This window comes from Mus caroli, unplaced genomic scaffold, assembly GCF_978045245.1.
Source record: "Mus caroli unplaced genomic scaffold, Mus_caroli_1 scaffold_8, whole genome shotgun sequence".
NCBI classification, from domain to species: Eukaryota; Metazoa; Chordata; class Mammalia; order Rodentia; family Muridae; genus Mus; species Mus caroli.
This window is the reverse complement of record NW_028227263.1, coordinates 44,630,911-44,648,289: the sequence shown is the minus strand read 5'-3', so window position 1 is coordinate 44,648,289 and position 17,379 is coordinate 44,630,911. Positions and strand designations below refer to the sequence as shown.

The following is a 17,379-nucleotide window of genomic DNA, read 5'->3' as shown; positions in this document are numbered from 1 at the left end:
CTGCCCTGAGGCTCGAGAACCTTGGAGAACCCGACTGGTTTCTCCTGGTGAGTAGCCTGACCCAAGAGTCTTCTGGACTGGAGCCAAGGCCCAGCACTGTAAAGGGAGCCCCTGTGCTGACTGGCCCAGGTGCAGAGATGTCCCACCTGTCCCCACCCCATGCTTTATGAGAAGTGACATGACTCCGGCTAGAAATTACTCAGTGGCCAATGTTTATGGCACACATTTTTCATTCTGTAAGCAAATATAGATCACTGACAGCACTTGTTTGGAGCAGCTAATCTCACACTCTCTTCTTTCTTCCACTGCCTTCTCACCTACTCTCTTCCCCGCCCCCTCCAGTCCCCAGACTCCCATCCACCTACTCCCCCCTGCCTTTCTCTAGTTCTTTCCCCTCCTGGAGAGCTCCTAGTCCCCATTGCACAGAGCACATCCTTGATAGCAGAACTCCCCTCCTGGCATCGAGAGACAGGGGAGGCTTCTCCATTACTCCCTTGAGGCTCCTGGGAAGCCGAGCTATAGGGCTGAGAGGAATGCTGTCTGGCTCCTCAGACCTTGCCAATCCCATTCAGTACCCAGCACCCAGGAAGCAGGACCATGCCAAGAAAATAAATCCCACAAGGTCTTGTCCTTCTTGAGCTCTATGGTTCTTGTCTGTCTGCCCATCCTTCAGCACAGCAGTCAGCTTCTGCCTGTGCTGTAATGTGCTCATGTCCCCATAGCTCTTGGAGAACTGAATCTATGTTAGACTCAAAGGAGACCTGCTTCTTAAAAACAGGGAAAGGTGTCTGCAAAGACTGGTCACATGACTGAGGTAAGGATCTGAGAAGAGATCTTAAAAAACTCAAAGGAATCAATGGGCAAGTTATCACAAATTACCACAGAACAGTAAGGAGGGCTAAAACCACCACAACAAAACAGATACTGAGTGCTGATGCCCAGCACTCAGGATAACAAGGCTCAATCAAGTTCAAGGATAAGGTGAGCTATGTAATGATTTAAGGTTAGCTGTCTCTAAAAGCCAAAAACAAGATAAGCATTGGGAGAAAGGGCTAGAGAGCTCATGGGTTAAAAGCAGACGTGTCAGGCAGCTCACAACCACTCAACACCAGCTCCCATGCCTCTGACCTCTATAGGCAGCTCCCTCCTTCCCTCCCTACACACACACACACAGAGTATATAAGGAAGAAACTGCCCATTGGCCTTGCCAGTTCCCATCCTGCACACACAGCAGCTGCTGCTGTGCCACTGCAGTGTCCATGAGTGTCAGCTGATCTAAGAGAAAGAATGAGGCTCCATTTGAGCATCCTAGGTCTTAAAAGACTAGAAACAGTAGTGATGGTAAACATTCACATACTCACTGCACTGAGCTTTGCAGGAGAGGGCAACCTTACTGGTTGGTGCTGAGGTAGGAAGATCTCTCCTTGCACCTCCCGAGACACTCCCCCTCCCTGGAGGGGTTTCAGCAGTGGCGCATCTAACACCTCTGTTGAGGTGATTTAGGAAAACCCGGACCAGGGTGACTCCTGGCTCAGAACAATAGGCCTGCTACTAATGGTTGCACTTGAGTCCAGTTTCCATATCTGTATTGGAGATTTTGATTCCCCAGGGTTGAAAATGTTAGATGAAAAAACAAAACCATGCTAAGTGTCAAGCCAAGAACAAACGCAGTGGCCAGTGGCCTCTTGTTACTGTCACTCAGGGCGTCTACTAGAAAGACATGACGCAAACAAACCAGACTTGGGCATCATGTTGTGCACAGCTAGTCCCAGACATCTGAAGCAGGAACGGTAGAGTCTAGGTATTCAAGGCCATTTTGAGAGAGAGTGGGTAGGTGTGGCCACTTAGTAGCCCATACCTGTTAAGCACCCAGAGAGCTATATGAGGAAGATCTTGAGTTCAGGATCAGCCTGAACTATATAGCAAGTCAGTATCTCAAGAAAACAAGACAGAATCTCAGGAAAACAAAAGGCAAACACAAATACAACAGAGACTTGTACTGTTTATGAAATAGATAACGCGTGGTATCTTCACAGAACAGAATATTATCCAGCCATGCTACCACATGAAGGAAGCTTGAAAATATTGTGCCATGAAAGAAGCCACACACAATTGACCACACATCACACAATCCTAGTTATATGAAATACCCACGAAGGGGGAAAGTCAAGCGTTGGGGGAGAGGGGGTTGGTTGGTTGGTTGGGCTTTCCCTTTTGTCTTCTTTGTTTATTTTGTTGTTTTTGTTTTGTTTTGGGGGAAGTTGATATTTGGTATGGGGTTTCTTCATGGAAAAGGGATAAATTAGATATTAGTAATAGTTATACAACCTGAGATTAAACACCAAATGATATGCTTTAAAACAATGGTTTTGGGGCAGGGGAGGGTTTGATTCCTAGCATCCATGCTGTGGCTCACAACTCCAGTGGCACCCTCTCCTAGCCTCTTCATGTACCAGGCACCAGGATCTTAGGGTCCTGGGAATGTCGTTCAGTATTAGAGCACTTGCCTAGAATGTGTGAGGCCCTACTCCCAGCACTGGTTAAAAAAAAAAGAAGAGGCAGTAATTTATGGTATATGAATTCTATTAATAAAATAATATTAATATTTATTCCTAATCAAAAACAAAATCATATATAATCTTTGCTCGGGGCGGGGGTGGGGGAGAAGTTGTTGTAATTATTGTTTTGTTTTTGTTGCGACAGTATCTCAGTATGTAGCTTTGGCTGCCCTGGATCTTCTGTCTCAGCCACCCAAGTGCTGGCATTAAAGGTATATGCCACCACGCCTGACTTAGTTTTTCTTATTTAAAAGTTTCCAATGCCCCACCTCCTCCCCCCAAACATGCAAGCACTTATTGAATGTTTACTGTCATTGCTAAGCTATGGTATCTGAAGAAGCAGAACTTCACTGGGGAGTTTTATAATGTGAGGCAGATGTGGAAAAATTGGCTTTTGTTCCTGTCCACAATGATCCGTACCCACGCTAGTGGGTCCTCATTATGCTCTAATGGCAGTGATTACTCTAAACTCCCCTCAGCTTATATACATTTCTCTAGTAAGAAAGGAATACAGGAAATGCTGAGTACTTAGTACCACAGCTGGAGTTGACATGGAAGGTGTGCCTATGAGGCAAGGCCTGCTCGGAGTTTGCAAGATAGCTGGCATTGGTTAGGGTTAGAGTTGGGAAGAGAGTTGCCCAGAGATGGGCTGTGGGAAGGAGAGTCTGGCAGCACGGAGAGTAAGAAGAATCTTGCCAAGTACGCACCGTATACTGGCTGATGTGTGCCAGCATTAGAAGGCAGTCGAGTAGCTCTCAGCCAGCCTTTTTCTCATACCCAAGCTCTTTGTCCTCTGAACACACCCTCTTTATCAGCAAGCAGGGCAAGGTTCTGAGATGCCCATAACTTCCAGAGGACTTGGATGACTCAGGTTGGCAGGAAAGAGGGAAGAGCTGGGTGTGGTAAGTCACACCTCTACCCCCACCCCCACCCCCACCCCCACCCCCGCGTGCGCCCACACACACACACACACACACACACACACACACACACACTAAGGAAGCTGACAGAGGAGACTTGCTTTGAGTTTGAGGCAAGCTTACTGTATATAACAAGTGCCAGGGCTGCTTAAGAAGACTGTCTCAAAAGAGAAATATAAAAGATAAGGAGAAAAGAACCAGAATAAAAGCTTGAAGTTTCTATTCAGGCTGTTCTGTGTTGGAAAGGAACCCTTTTATATGACTGTGAATCAGGGTTCCTTTGTATGCAGTTATATTGAAAAATGGGAATGTTTTAGTGAATGTATATAAATATATATATGGATGCATGTGCTGGCATTGTGTTGGGTATATGAATTTATGAATTTATTTGCAGGATTTTGTTATGTTTTGTATGGGTGTGTGTGTGTGTGTGTGTGTTGTAGTAGTAGTAATAGTCGTAGAAGAAGGCCCTACTATCTTGATCTTCATTAGGAAGAACCACTTATTCTCTCCTTCCAGAGTAACTTGGTATGTTTTTCCTGCATTCCTTCTGCAATCTCATACATTTCCATGGAGATTCATACTGAAGTTGAGGTGCCCAAGCCACCTGTAGGTAAACACTGAGGACCCACTAATCATTCATATAACTTCTGACCATTTATCCTTCTTTTTGTGCCAGGAGCCAACCCCCTTCAGAGGAACGAGATGGGGCACACGCCCCTGGATTACGCCCGGGAAGGGGAGGTTATGAAGCTTCTGAAAACTTCTGAGACCAAGGTGAGGAGAGAGGAGGCTGTGGGGCTCCATGCGTCATTTAACCTTCTATCCTTTTTTTTTTTAATTTGGTCTATGGGTATTTTACCTGTGTATATGCTATGTACCATATGCATGCAGTGCCCCAAAGAGGCTGCAAAGGGCATTAGATCCCCTGGAACCAGAGTTCAGACTATTGGTAGCAGCTATGTGGGTGCTGGGAATAGAAACCAAGTCCCCTGCAAGAACAGCCAATGCTCTTAACTGCTGAGCAATCTCTCCAGCCCCGTGACCTTCTACTTTTTAAATTACTTCCGGTTCCACACCTTCTTAGGTGATCTTTTATTTTCTGGCAACTAGGCTTCCTCCAGGGCACTCTCAGCAAATGCAGTTAGCCACAGGATAGGTAGATAGTAGGTTCTATGCAGGAATGACCCTGGAATACATGTCAGTCTTCATCCTTTGTTCTTTTTCTAGCCTGCAGATCAGCTGAAGTACCTTAAGATAACCCAAGTGCTAGGATTGCATGCATGCATCACCAAGCCAACCCTTGATTATTGTCTATCTGAATTTGCACTTACCCCTGGCCTTACCAAGAACAAAGTTTCTGATCATGACTGTGGAGAAGGAGAGGCCCAAGCCATTTGTAGCTTCTGAAAATTAACTTTTTTTTTTCTGGTTTCTTGAGAGAGTTTCTCTGTGTATCCCTGGCTATCCTGCAACTCACTCTGTAGACTAGAATGGCCTCAGATTCACAGAGATCCACCTGCCTCTGCCTTCCAAGTGCTAGAATTAAAGGTGTGCATCACCACTGCCTGGCTGTCATGTTCATTTTTAGGGTGATGGCCTCCCAGCTTTTTTTCAGCAAAAGTTACCAGCCAAATGAAGTTTTGAGTTCCTTAGGCCTCACAGACCCTACAGCCTCCAACAACATCCTTTCTCATCATAGCTCCTTCACCACATGCCAGAGCCTGGCACACAATCTAAGTAAGAGATGCTTCCATCCTAATGCTATTTTCTCAACCAAACTTTCAAACTCCCTAAAAAATAAGACTAAGGCCTCTACCTTCTGCAGCAACAGAACTTAGCATTTAAGCACATTTGGGTAGAATCCAAGAGTCAGAGTCAGAAATCTCAGACATGGCAGGAACCTAGACAGTCATCAGATCTGTGATGGGAAATCTTAAGAAAGCAAGACAAATGAGTCAGAGGGAAATGGCCCTGATCTGGTTGAAGGGAAGATGGTCCCAAGTGTCGCCCATGCATCACACACACTCTTCCCTCCTGCCAGCTGCGGAAAGGGCGCTGTCATAGAATGAGTATAAATTTCTGAAGCGTGAATCTGCTGGCTTGTTTTACTCCTGTAGATACTGGAGCCAGGGTTATGATGTGACATGCTGTAGGTCCCACATTGAGTTTGCATCAAAACTGAAACTAATGTGCTTGACCACAAGGCAGGACCTGGCCTGGACTCCGGGCTTCTGATCCCCTGTCTTTGCTCTTTCTAACACTGAGGTCTTGTCCAAAGAGATAATCCGGTATGACAAGTCCAGCCTACTGGCAGATGTTCTGCCTGTCTGAGACCAAGGGCTTGGGTTCTTATCCCGGCTCTGTCACTCTGCCTATGTGACCTTGGGACAAGTGTTTTCCTCACTGAAACCTCTATGGAGCTTCAGGAGAGAAGAACACTGAACTGAAGAGTCTTACGACTCAGCTGGCCATATGAGTGCATATCCATCAGGGTAAGCTGGACTGTGCTGCTGGTAATCATCCAAAATGTCAGTGCTTTCAACAACAAAGGCTTGCTTTGCCTTTTGCTGATGTTCAGTGTTGCTCGGGGATAGGGGTAGGCTCTGCTCAACAAGGGCACTCAGACCCCACCTTTAGAGCACACTGTCCCTCCACCCTACCTCAGTCCCATTTGCTGGTTGCTTACCAGAGAGAAAGCATACTCTGTTGAGAGCTGACAAGGTAAGCACTCACCTCCCAAGCCCAGTAACCTGAATTGGATCTAAAACCCAAGTAAAGGTGGAAGGAGAGAATCTGCTCAACATGGCAACACTCCACAGCTGACTACTCAGCCTGGAAGTAAGACCCTTTCCTCCCTACACCGAACTGGCAGAACTAACCATAGGATCCCATCAAATCAAAGGGGGCAAGAGGAGTAGCCCTACCATACTTGAAGACAAGGAGAACTGGGACCACTGTGCTCAACCTCACTTACTCCTTGTCGTAGGAGAATTATCTCAAGAGAAAGGATGGGCTAAGAAATGGTGGTTAGCTTTTCATAGCCCATCCAGATTGGTCCTTGGACCAAAAAGAGCTACCAAATTCAAGGGTCTGTTGTTTCCCTCCCTGCGTGCAGATTGCATGCCCTAGAACAGTGCACGCCCTGGAACAGCTGCACCACCATTCAAGTCAGCTTCCCCACATGCTCTGATGAAACAAATCCCTGCAGGTTCCAAATAGCCTCAGTACTGTATCCCTCATCTCCTCTTAGACGGAAGGACAACACTACATTGCCAAGAACACCTGTGGAGTGTCAGGTGGTCTGACATAGGACAGGGGCTGGTTGTGCAAAGATTTCTTTCAAAATGAACAAGCATCTTAGTGTCAGCACAGGTAGTTAGAGCCACTGAAAGCCACTTAACAAAGTGTGGTTACCTCAGGGAGGTGGCCACAGTATTAGCCTAGTACCAAGGCTAGAACCAGAGTGAACAACCTAATGGCTAGATTCACCTGTGCAAGGCAGACCCTGCTCAAGCTCCAAGGTTGGCTGTACATGCTCAGCGAATGTTGAGCCTTCAGAATCCGTCTGTCAAGGACGGCAGTATGGTGGCCAGAATGCCTTGAAAAAGCGGAAAGCAATGGGAGTATCTGGCTAACAAGGAAAGACTGCTCACTCCAAAGTGCAGGAGTGGCTCTCAGTGTGAGGAGGAGACATTCGAGGGCAGAGCTCTTCCACAGCAGAAGGGCTTGCTTCTGCGGGGAGGCAGAATACCACTTAGAGGCAGCCAGGTTCCATAATTTCACATCCGGAAGTCTGTTCTCTGGTGTCAGCTCTGTGCTCTCAGCCAGTTGAGACACCATCACCCTGAAGGCCAAGCTCTCTCCACCTCCTCACTGCTCTGCTGTCTGCTTTGCCTTTGAGTAGGTTGTTCCATCTCTCCTTTCTCTTCTGCTTGTTTTCACCAAACTGCAAGATCTAGCTCTTTACAGCAGATTTTTGTGGGAAAAGCACTGCCTTAGCCTCCATCGCCAGCTGCCAGTTAGTAAGCCGAGCTGCCCCTCAGAGTTCAGGCCCTATGTCAGTTGCAGTGACTCAGACTTGGAGGCCACTGAGATCCTGGCCTCAGGTTGTGTCTGGCAATAAGTCCCTCCTGGCTGTGTCTTTTGTGAGTGTCTTAGGGTTTCTGTAGCTGTAATGAAAAACACTGTAGTGACCAAAATCAACATGGGAAGGAATGGGTTTATTTTGTTCACAGTTCCATCAAAAGCAATGAGGGGACAAGAATCCTAAGCCAGGAGCTGATACACAGGCCATGCTTACTGGCTGGCTCAGCCTGCTTTCTTAAAGATTCAGAGCCACCAGCCCAAGTATGGCACTGCCCACGATGAGCTGGGCCCTCCCTCATCAATCATTAATTATAAAAATGCCTTACAAGCTTGCCTATAGCCCAATCTTTTTTTTTTAAGGTTTTATTTATTTTATATATATGACGAGTTCACTGTAGCTGTCTTCAGACACAATGGAAGAGGGCATCGGATCCCATTACAGATGTTTGTGAGCCACCATGTGGTTGCTGAGAATTGAACTCAGGACCCTTGGAAGAGCAGTCAGTGCTCTTAACTGCTGAGCCCTCCCTCCAGCCCCCTATAGCCCAATCTTAGGAAGGCATTTTCTTAATTGAGATTCCCTCCTCTCAGTTGACACAAAACTGTCCAGCGCAGTGTTACTACTGTGGTCTTATCTTGCTCCCATTCTGCTCCTGCTGTACTGCACTCCACCAATACTCAAGCCTCTTCCACCTTGGAAGAGTATTAGCATCGTAAGTCTGGCTATGGAAGATTTGGGAGTAAGAGGGGGTGAATTAATGTTATTTCACCTATTTATAAATGACAGCTCTGTGCTGGACTGTGGGCTAGATAGCCGAAAACAGATGAGTAAGTCACTCCAGGAGCTCACTGCCTGGCAAAAGGACAGGCAGATGAATCAGTGGTATGACTAGTCAAGAAAGGCTTCCTGGAAGAGAGGTCAACTCCCAGCCCAGTCTCTCATAAAAGTATGCTAACCTTTGGGAAGATCCAAAGTGAGAGAGACCCAGCCACTGACCCTAGCTTGCTGTCCTACTGTGGGAGAGACAAGCATTCTTAACTCAAAAACAAAAAACAAAAACAAAAGCAAACAAACAAACAAAAAACCCTGACAGGGGCCTCAGAGGGAAGCACAGGGGTTAGGGCGCTTAGGAAAGCTTGCCCTCCTCCTGGCAGGATGAGCAGGGCAGGCTTCAGAGAGGGGTTAGCCTAGACCTCACTTTGAATGATTTCAGTACATGGAGAGTTTAATACCTAATGCCTAGACCCATCTTCATGTCCTATCTAAGGGATGGGAGAGAGGTAGAAATATATCTCTGTGCACATGATGGCAGATAAAACAAAAATATGGGGAGCTATCCCATGATGAATATTCAGCTGAGGGGGATGCGTGCATGCCAGCCGCAGCTCCTCTCCAGATCCTCACTCCACTGAGACTCACGAGGAATTTATTGCTCATTTTAATCACACCCAGAGAATGAATTGGCAGGAATATTAGGCAGATAGGCCCGTCCTATATATTTTATTTGCATATCCCAGTGGCAGCATCACAAGCATAAGCTCTGGCTCTATATTTTTTCATTTGCTTCAGGGTAGCTGGGGATGCGGTGATCCCCTGGGCCCACATTCCAGGCTGAGAGCCTGGGTGCTCCCAGCAGACCTGAGTGAAACAGCAGGAGTGCTGGGTGGAGCACCCTTGGGGCAGGAAGGGCACATCTTCCTCCCAGTGCCCTGCCCAGTGTGCCATGTCCTGTGCTGCACCTCAGCACGGGTACCTGCGTGCTGTCTCTGTAGCCCACTGTGGCCACGTAGGTGCTGAGTGCTTCCTGGGAGCAAGCTTCTGTGAGTTCTCTCCTCCCACCTTCAAGAACTTATTGATAAAATAGATCTGTATAAGGAAGGAATGCATATCAGAGACAGCTTGTATGCTTTCTCCAACAAACGCTCCTGGTAAAGAAATATCTCAGAGGCCTGCCCATTGCTAACCTTTTCCCCTTTATTTTGTTACAATTCCAGAAATCATGTAAATGTTAACAGTTAGATGCCCAAGTGTTAACATTTTAACACAGTGGTTATGTTTATGAATGGATGGACAAACAGAATTAATATAATTATACAAGTAAATATTTTAAGGTTATACTCACGGTGATTTTTTTACTCTCCTGTGTATGGGGATTTTGTTGCTTATTTGTTTGCAAGATTTGTGGGTGGAGGTTCCAGCAGGGTTTCTCTGTGTAGTCTTATCTGTCTTGGAACTTGCTTTGTAGACCAGGCTGGCCTTGAACTCAGAATTCAGAGATCCACCTGCCTCTGTTTCCAGAGTGCTGGGACTAAATAAATGTATGCGCCATCATTGCCCGGTTTTGTTTTTATTTTTGGAGTTTGCTTTTTTCCCCTTGTAGTTAGGGACTGAACTCGGAGCCTCAGGAGCACTGAGCGTGTGCAGTACCAGCAAGCAACACACTCAGCCCACATGTTTTTACATATGTGAGCATAGTTTACCAAAATATCAAAAGTCATTGATATTAAATAACCTTCCCATGGTATTCAGATTCCCCAGCTCCCCAGTATTCTCTTTACAAGGAAGGACAGCCGGGGTCTAAGTTGGATTCAGTCGTCATGCTCCCCTGAAAGGGACTGGTTTCTCAGCCTCCCCTTGTTTTCCACAATCTTGCCATTGGCACAGGTACAGGCTGGTATGTTGTAGAATGTTCTACTGCTTCCTTCTGATTCAATTCACTGGATATTTCTGGCCAGAATACCCTCTGGTGTTTATTTTACTGTGTAGCCCAGTAGAAGAAGCAAATAGAGCAAATTTGTGTTTTCAATCTCATCTCCATAGTTAGACCTTAAACTCAGTGAAGATGGGGCCTTCTCATCCCCAGGTAGAAAGTTCAGACTCAGAGGCAGCCTTTCTGGGTTAATGATTTGTCTCCTGCCACCAGCTGACCTGACTTGGATTCACTTTCCTCCTCCAAGACAGTGACATGGTCAACCTTCCTAGACCTATGAAGAGCAAATCACTGACCCCACATCAGACAAGACTTATCAGTGAGTGGCAGTGGGAAGACCTGGCAGTTAACCTTATCCAACGGATGGAAGATCAGGAGTCAGGAGATTGTCAATGAATCTGAGAGCATCCAACTCTTTCCTAGCCACTTGCTTCCCATCTTAACTTTCTCTCTGGTCCTGTCTCTGAACCAACCCAGCCATTTACAGATATATCACAAGGTCAAAATCACATAAGTAAATTTAAGCCAGGTCTGTTGGCAACGGTTGAAACCACCCCTTGCAGGATGACTCTGGAGCCTGCAAAAGAAGGCTCCATCCCAACTAGGGACAGGGGGCCTCTGGGTTGACATAGGGAGGTGTGAGCTGTTACGCTTTCCTGGAACTCTATTTGTAGACCATTCTAGCCTCAAATTCACAGAGATCCATCCGCCTGCCTCCGCCTCCTAAGTGCTGGAATTAAAGGTGCGTGTGTCTCTAGCACAAATAGAAGAGGGTACTGGAAAGGTGGGGGGTGGATTCTGGTAGGTGCCCTATGGCCAGCCCTCTTCATGTAGAGTATATTTTATGGGCTAGTTCAGGAAGCTTTCAAGTCCCTTCCTATGTCTCTCACCCCATAGTCTCCTGTTCCATTTGGTTGGCATCCATAGCTTTTTTTTATTTCCGTTAATTTATTCACTTTACATCCAGATCGAAACCCCCACATCTCCTCCCAGTCCCCCCTCACATGTCCTCTCCCCTTCACCTCTGAGAATGAGGAAGTCCCTCCTGGGAAACCAGTCCATTCTGGTACCTCAAAGTGACTACAGGACTAGGTACATCCTCTCCCACTGAGGCCAGACAAGACAGCCCAGTTAGGGGAACAGGCTCCACAGGCAAGCAACAGAGTCGGAGTAAGCCCCGCTCCAGCTGTTGGGGAACCTGCATGAAGACCAAGCTGCACATCTGCTACATGTATATGTGGGGGTGAGGTGCTTCAATAAGGCAATTTCTTTGTGTTGGATACCCTGGATTCTTGTGCTGCGTCACTCCTACCCCAGTCTCTGTACCAGCTAGTCCTCTTTGTTGGCCTTCCTACATAGTTCTTCCTATCACCACAGTTCAGGGAGTCAGACATCCTGACCAGGACTTAAGGTCAGGAGTGTAAGGCGCACCTGAGGATACAGGACTTAAGGTCAGGAGTGTGAGGCACAACTGAGGATACAGGACTTAAGGTCAGGAGTGTGAGGCACACCTGAGGATACAGGACTTAAGGTCAGGAGTGTGAGGCACACCTGAGGACACAGGACTTAAGGTCAGGAGTGTGAGGCACAACTGAGGATACAGGACTTAAGGTCAGGAGTGTGAGGCACACCTGAGGACACAGGACATAAGGTCAGGAGTGTGAGGCGCACCTGAGGACACAGGACTTACGGTCAGGAGTGTGAGGCGCACCTGAGGACACAGGACTTAAGGTCAGGAGTGTGAGGCGCACCTGAGGACACAGGACTTAAGGTCAGGAGTGTGAGGCACACCTGAGGACACAGGACTTAAGGTCAGGAGTGTGAGGCGCACCTGAGGACACAGGACTTAAGGTCAGGAGTGTGAGGCGCACCTGAGGACACAGGACTTAAGGTCAGGAGTGTGAGGCGCACCTGAGGACACAGGAGTGTGCGAAGTTGCTTGACCTTTCTGTTCCTCTCCACCTCACAACCCCCCTCTTGCTCAAAAACTTATTCTGGCCGCCTACCACCAGCACCACAGTGGCTCTCTCCTTTCCAGCTTCATTGTCAAGCCTTCATTGTCAATACCTAAGGCATGCCCAGTAATCAAGATGCATGTCATACACCTTCTACCCAAAGCCCTCCCTTTGTGGGGCTGCGCCACTCATCTCTGAGGGAGGCCGGCTTAGCTAGGCCTCCCAGCCCTTTCCTGTAAATGCACTCAGAGCCAGAAGGAGTGCCATATTAAATCAAGACTGATGGAAACCAGGAGCTTCGATCCGCCAGCCAACATGCAGCATGGGAGCTGGCCACTGCCAGCCCCAGGTGAGAGCATCTGAAGTTAACCGTTCCAGGCTTTTATTAAGAGGATGGCCACTCCCCACACCTGCTGCCCCCTCACACCACACCTGCTGCCCCCTCACACCACACCTGCTGCCCCCTCACACCACACCTGCTGCCCCCCCTCACACCACACCTGCTGCCCCCTCACACCACACCTGCTGCCCCCTCACACCACACCTGCTGCCCCCTCACACCACACCTGCTGCCCCCTCACGGGACCTCTCAGTCCAGCCCTTTGCCTGTTACCTGCCATGTCTTCGAAATAAGTGGAACCCCCACTAAAGCAGAGCCTTGAACTCAGTCCTGTAGCCTTTCCCCATATGCCTTCCAAGAGCCAAGCGCAACAGCAGCGTGGAGCCCTTCTGAGCCCCTCTTCTCCCCCAGGTTGGACAAATACAAAGCACGGGTTTTCCTTCTCCAGTTTTTGGCTTGGTTTGGTTTGGTTTTTCCTACTGACTAACTTTCCACAAGGCTGGACTCAGGACAATTGCTTTAAAAAGTGACTCATGTCAGGCAGTGGTGGCGCACGCCTTTAATCCCAGCACTTGGGAGGCAGAGGCAGGCAGATTTCTGAGTTCGAGGCCAGCCTAGTCTACAAAGTGAGTGCCAGGACAGCCAGGGCTACACAGAGAAACCCTGTCTCAAAAAGAAAAAAAAAAAAGTGAATCATGGGGATAGCCAGAGGAGAGGGCTCAGCGATTAAGAGCACCGACTGCTCTTCTGAAGGTCCTGAGTTCAAATCCCAGCAACCACATGGTGGCTCACAACCATCAGTAATAAGATCTGATTTTAAAAAAAAAAAAGTGACTCATGCCAGGCGGTGGTGGCGCATGCCTTTAATCCCAGCACTTGGGAAGCAGAGGCAGGCGGATTTCTGAGTTCAAGGCCAGCCTGGTCTACAAGGACAGCTGGGGCTATACAGAGAAACCCTGTCTCGAAAAACAAAAACAAAAACAAAAAAAGTGATTCGTGCCCAGTATGGAAAAGACCCAGTGGTCAATCCCTAGTAGTGTAAAACAATACAAACGAAAAGATGATTTCTTCTACACCTTGGCAAAACAACAGAAAGCACTACATTTGTCCTCATTTAATATCCAGTATGTGCGTGTATGATACATATGTATTCCATGATGCACATGTGTGTGGAAGTCAAAGAACAACTTTCAGAAGTCTGTGCTCTCCCCTAACTACAGGATCTGGGAGTTGAAATCAGGTTCTCAGATCTGCAACGCAAGCAAGCACTTTAAACTGTTGACCCATCTTGCCAGCCCTCCTGTACATTTTTACCAACGGAATCTGCTACTGTTTCAGAGATTTTTCTGATTAAAAACTATTTGAGACTTGAGGATTGCGAGGATCTGGCGGTATTCTAGAGGTTAGTTCTAATGGAACCTTTCCCAACACCATCAGGAAGCTCCCAAAGTCAGCTAGTTCTTTCAGACTCCTCCCCAATGCTCACACCATAGTCATTAGAACTCTTGCCCTTTGTCCAAGAAATTAATGAGACCTCTAAGCAACATAATATCTTGACCCCAAAGAAGAGTTACAAGAAGAAATGTTTTCTGGAGAATACTCGGGGGACCATGATGGTCATACCTCACTCAACAAAGTGGAGTACAAAATCTCATTAGGCTTTGCCTGGCACAACAGGAGAGGTGTGTGCTACGAGGCCCCGTAGATGGAAATATTGCAGAGACAGAATTCCATGCCATGTAAGGAAAACTGGTGGCCAGAGAGGGCTGCTTCAAGAAGTCAAGGTGTCTCCAGAAAATGGACCCTGTGGAGACAGCACCTGCAGACTGAGGTGCCAAGAGAGGACCCCTTAGGAGGTGTTTCCAAGGCAGTGGGCATCCAAGTGGACTTGGTTACTGGCTTTCTCTAGCACTCAAGCTATAATACCTCTTCTTTTAGTCTATGGATCTCTGCCTGTGATTGAATTAAATAAAAGGAGTTCTGTACTTTACCCCATCCCACCCCCAAAAAACAGATTAGCCAATTGGATACCGAATGGAGTAAAGGGAGGTAGTTGTGTGTGTGTGTGTGTGTTGTTTGTTTTGATACAGAGTTTTTCTATGTAGCCCTGACTGTCCTGGAACTCACTCATAGACCAGGCTAGCCTTGAACTCAGAGATACAACTGGTGGGAAGTAGTATTTATCCAAGGGTTGACATATAGCTCAAGGTTAAAGTGCTTGCCTAGCATGAGCAAGGACCCTAGGCTCAGTTGCCACTCCTGGAAGGAAAAGGAAAGAAAGAGAGAGAAGTATGCTCAGCATTTCATGAGGGTAGGCATTTGGAAGATATCTGAGTCACCAGAGTACCACTTATTACCAACCCACATTTCCTGCGTGCCAGGCTCTGCCAGATGCTTCTCTCATTCCTCCTCAAGCATCCTAGAGAGTGGGTATGAGCGCTATCTCCATGCTGTGGTGAGGGAACTAAGTTCCTGGGAGGTTCTTACTACTTTAGGTCTCTAGCTCTTAAATGGATGAGGTCATTGGAGTTCATGTCTGTCTATAGAGAAGCTTGTTCATTCTGCCATATAATTGATTCACTATGAGCCAGAAGAGCCCAACTTCAGATGGGAGGTGACTCTAAAAATTGAGACATTGAATGAAGTGCTGAGTCCAGTGCCTGGCACACAGCAGTGTGTAAATGTGCCCAGCAAACTGTTAAGCCAGCTTCAACTTCAGTTTCCTTCAGGGTTTGTCTAACAAGTTGACACCATTCCCAGTAAGTGTGTATGAGAGAGAGAGAGACAGAGACAGAGAGAGAGAGAGACTGACTTGTCATCAGCACCTTCCAGCCCAGTGGGCCTGAGTGCTGAATGGGCTTATGGACAGGGAGGAGGAAGAGGCAGATATATGGCTGGAGTTGGCAGAGCCAGGTGATGTATGTGGCGCCTGAGGGAGCTGCACAGTGACACTCTGGATTCCAGCCGGCAAGCGTCACTCCACTGGGATCGGCGCCGAATTATTGCTCCATATGAAACCGAGGACTGATGGGAGCTTTCAGTTACAGACTGATAGCAACAGCCAAAATTGGATTGTTTGCTATTTATTTTTTTTAACTTCTGTCAAGGTCACTACTATAACAGGAAAACACTACCCAAGCAGCAGGTATTTTTCATCCACTCTGCCCGCAAGAACAATCTGCAAACACAACTTTTGTGACAGGGCCTTACCTTGGCAGCTCTCTTCCAAGAAAGATGCCCGAGTTACTGTGGCCTAGGGAGAAAAGCCACCTGAAGGCCTGGCATCTGCTGCTCAGTTCAGGATCTGTCTGCTTTTGCCTCAGTAAATATGTCCTCATCAGGCTCACCCACAGCCCCAACCACATGGTCACCCATCCTCCATTTTCTTATAGTCTCTGGTGTCTTGGAAAGCCCCACCCAAGCATTCCTTCTGTATTTGTGTATCTTCCCCTTTCTGTGTGTCTACAGCACCCTGTCTAGCTGTTAATTCTCTCCCTTTTTGTGTCTATATTTTTACATATACCAGATGATGATGCTGGGCCAGAGTCCATGCCAGAAACAGCTAGAGCTTGCCCGTAGGAAACACTCTGCAGTCCGGATGGACACTCAGACATTTAGCAAACTCTTGTCCAGTAGTGTTTTTAGTGAAAGACACAGTAAGCACTTAACACTCTCAAGCCATGAGAACAGTAGTTGGTTCTGCCCAAGAACTATTTGTGTAAGGCCCTGCCACTCATGCTCCTCCTGAGCAGAGGGGTGGGGGTGACCTGAAATAGCTCTCCAGTGGTCATAAGGCAGGGCAGAACCCTCAGAGCTCCAACATCTGCTTTCCCCTCTACTGAGAAGCAGATTAAACCAAGGTCCTGCTGAAGCCAGCACCCCTGAACCTTTGTTCTTTTTCCCTCAGTACATGGAGAAGCAGAGGAAGCGGGAGGCAGAGGAGCGGCGCCGCTTCCCACTGGAGCAGCGACTGAAGGAGCACATCATTGGCCAGGAGAGTGCCATCGCCACCGTTGGTGCTGGTGAGTCCTGTCCTCAGTGCCAGTCAGGAGGGACGGGGGTAGCTGCTGTCGTGATGTGCACATCTTGCTGCCCCACAGCCAGAGAGACGCACTCTCTATTTAGAGTTACTGTTTGCTGAGTACTGCCTGTGAGTACAGTGCCTCCACTGTCTTATGCTCATGCATATTTTAGGTCTTTTAGTCCTTAGAGCAGTGTTGTGAGGTGGGCACCATCAAATACCACTGCTGTCTTCATCTGGTCAGAGGGGTGGGAGCTGAGCTAGAACAGAACTTCAGTTTCTACATCCCAGCCAGCCCAGCACTCACTCCCAAACTTTGGGAATGGTTTGCCAATAGCTGCATGGCTGGATCTTACAGAAAACATCCCAAGAAATGCCTTCTTTCCCACTGGTGAAGGGCTTATTGCCATCCTAGGGCCCCCTGCCAAGCGCAGCTCTCTTTCAACAGGTGTATACAGTGGGTGCCACTGAAGGCAGGAGCCTCACCTTGTTCTACCACTCAGACCTGTTTCAGGGTGATTTGAGGCAGGGAAGCAGTTGTCTAAGAAGGTCTCCCCTTGAGACATGTGTCGCTCCAAGGATGTTCTCTGGGCCAGTGGCCACAGTTTTAGGCTTCACTTACCTTCCTGTAAAGTCAGAACCTATTTTTTATGTTTTTAACAGGCCCTTTAGGCTATCTGCCACTCGGCTAGAGTTTAAAACCCTCTATTTTGAACTGTCTTTGCCAGTCCTTCTGACTGGTCCCTCTAGTCCTAAGCATCGCATCCATTGTATGGTCCCCAGTA

The 17,379-nt window shown here is 47.7% G+C and overlaps 1 protein-coding gene across 2 annotated transcripts in view; it reads left to right on the top strand.

Moving 5' to 3' along the window:
• The window catches only part of Clpb (ClpB family mitochondrial disaggregase), a 124,847-nt gene that overhangs the window by 83,809 nt on the left and 23,659 nt on the right, over positions 1–17,379 (top strand). For both annotated transcript variants that reach the window (XM_021166915.2, XM_021166917.3), the window contains 2 exons: positions 4,158–4,255; positions 16,481–16,595. In XM_021166915.2, coding sequence (XP_021022574.1) covers positions 4,158–4,255; positions 16,481–16,595 — 213 coding nt within the window. The remainder of the gene's footprint in view (positions 1–4,157; positions 4,256–16,480; positions 16,596–17,379) is intronic.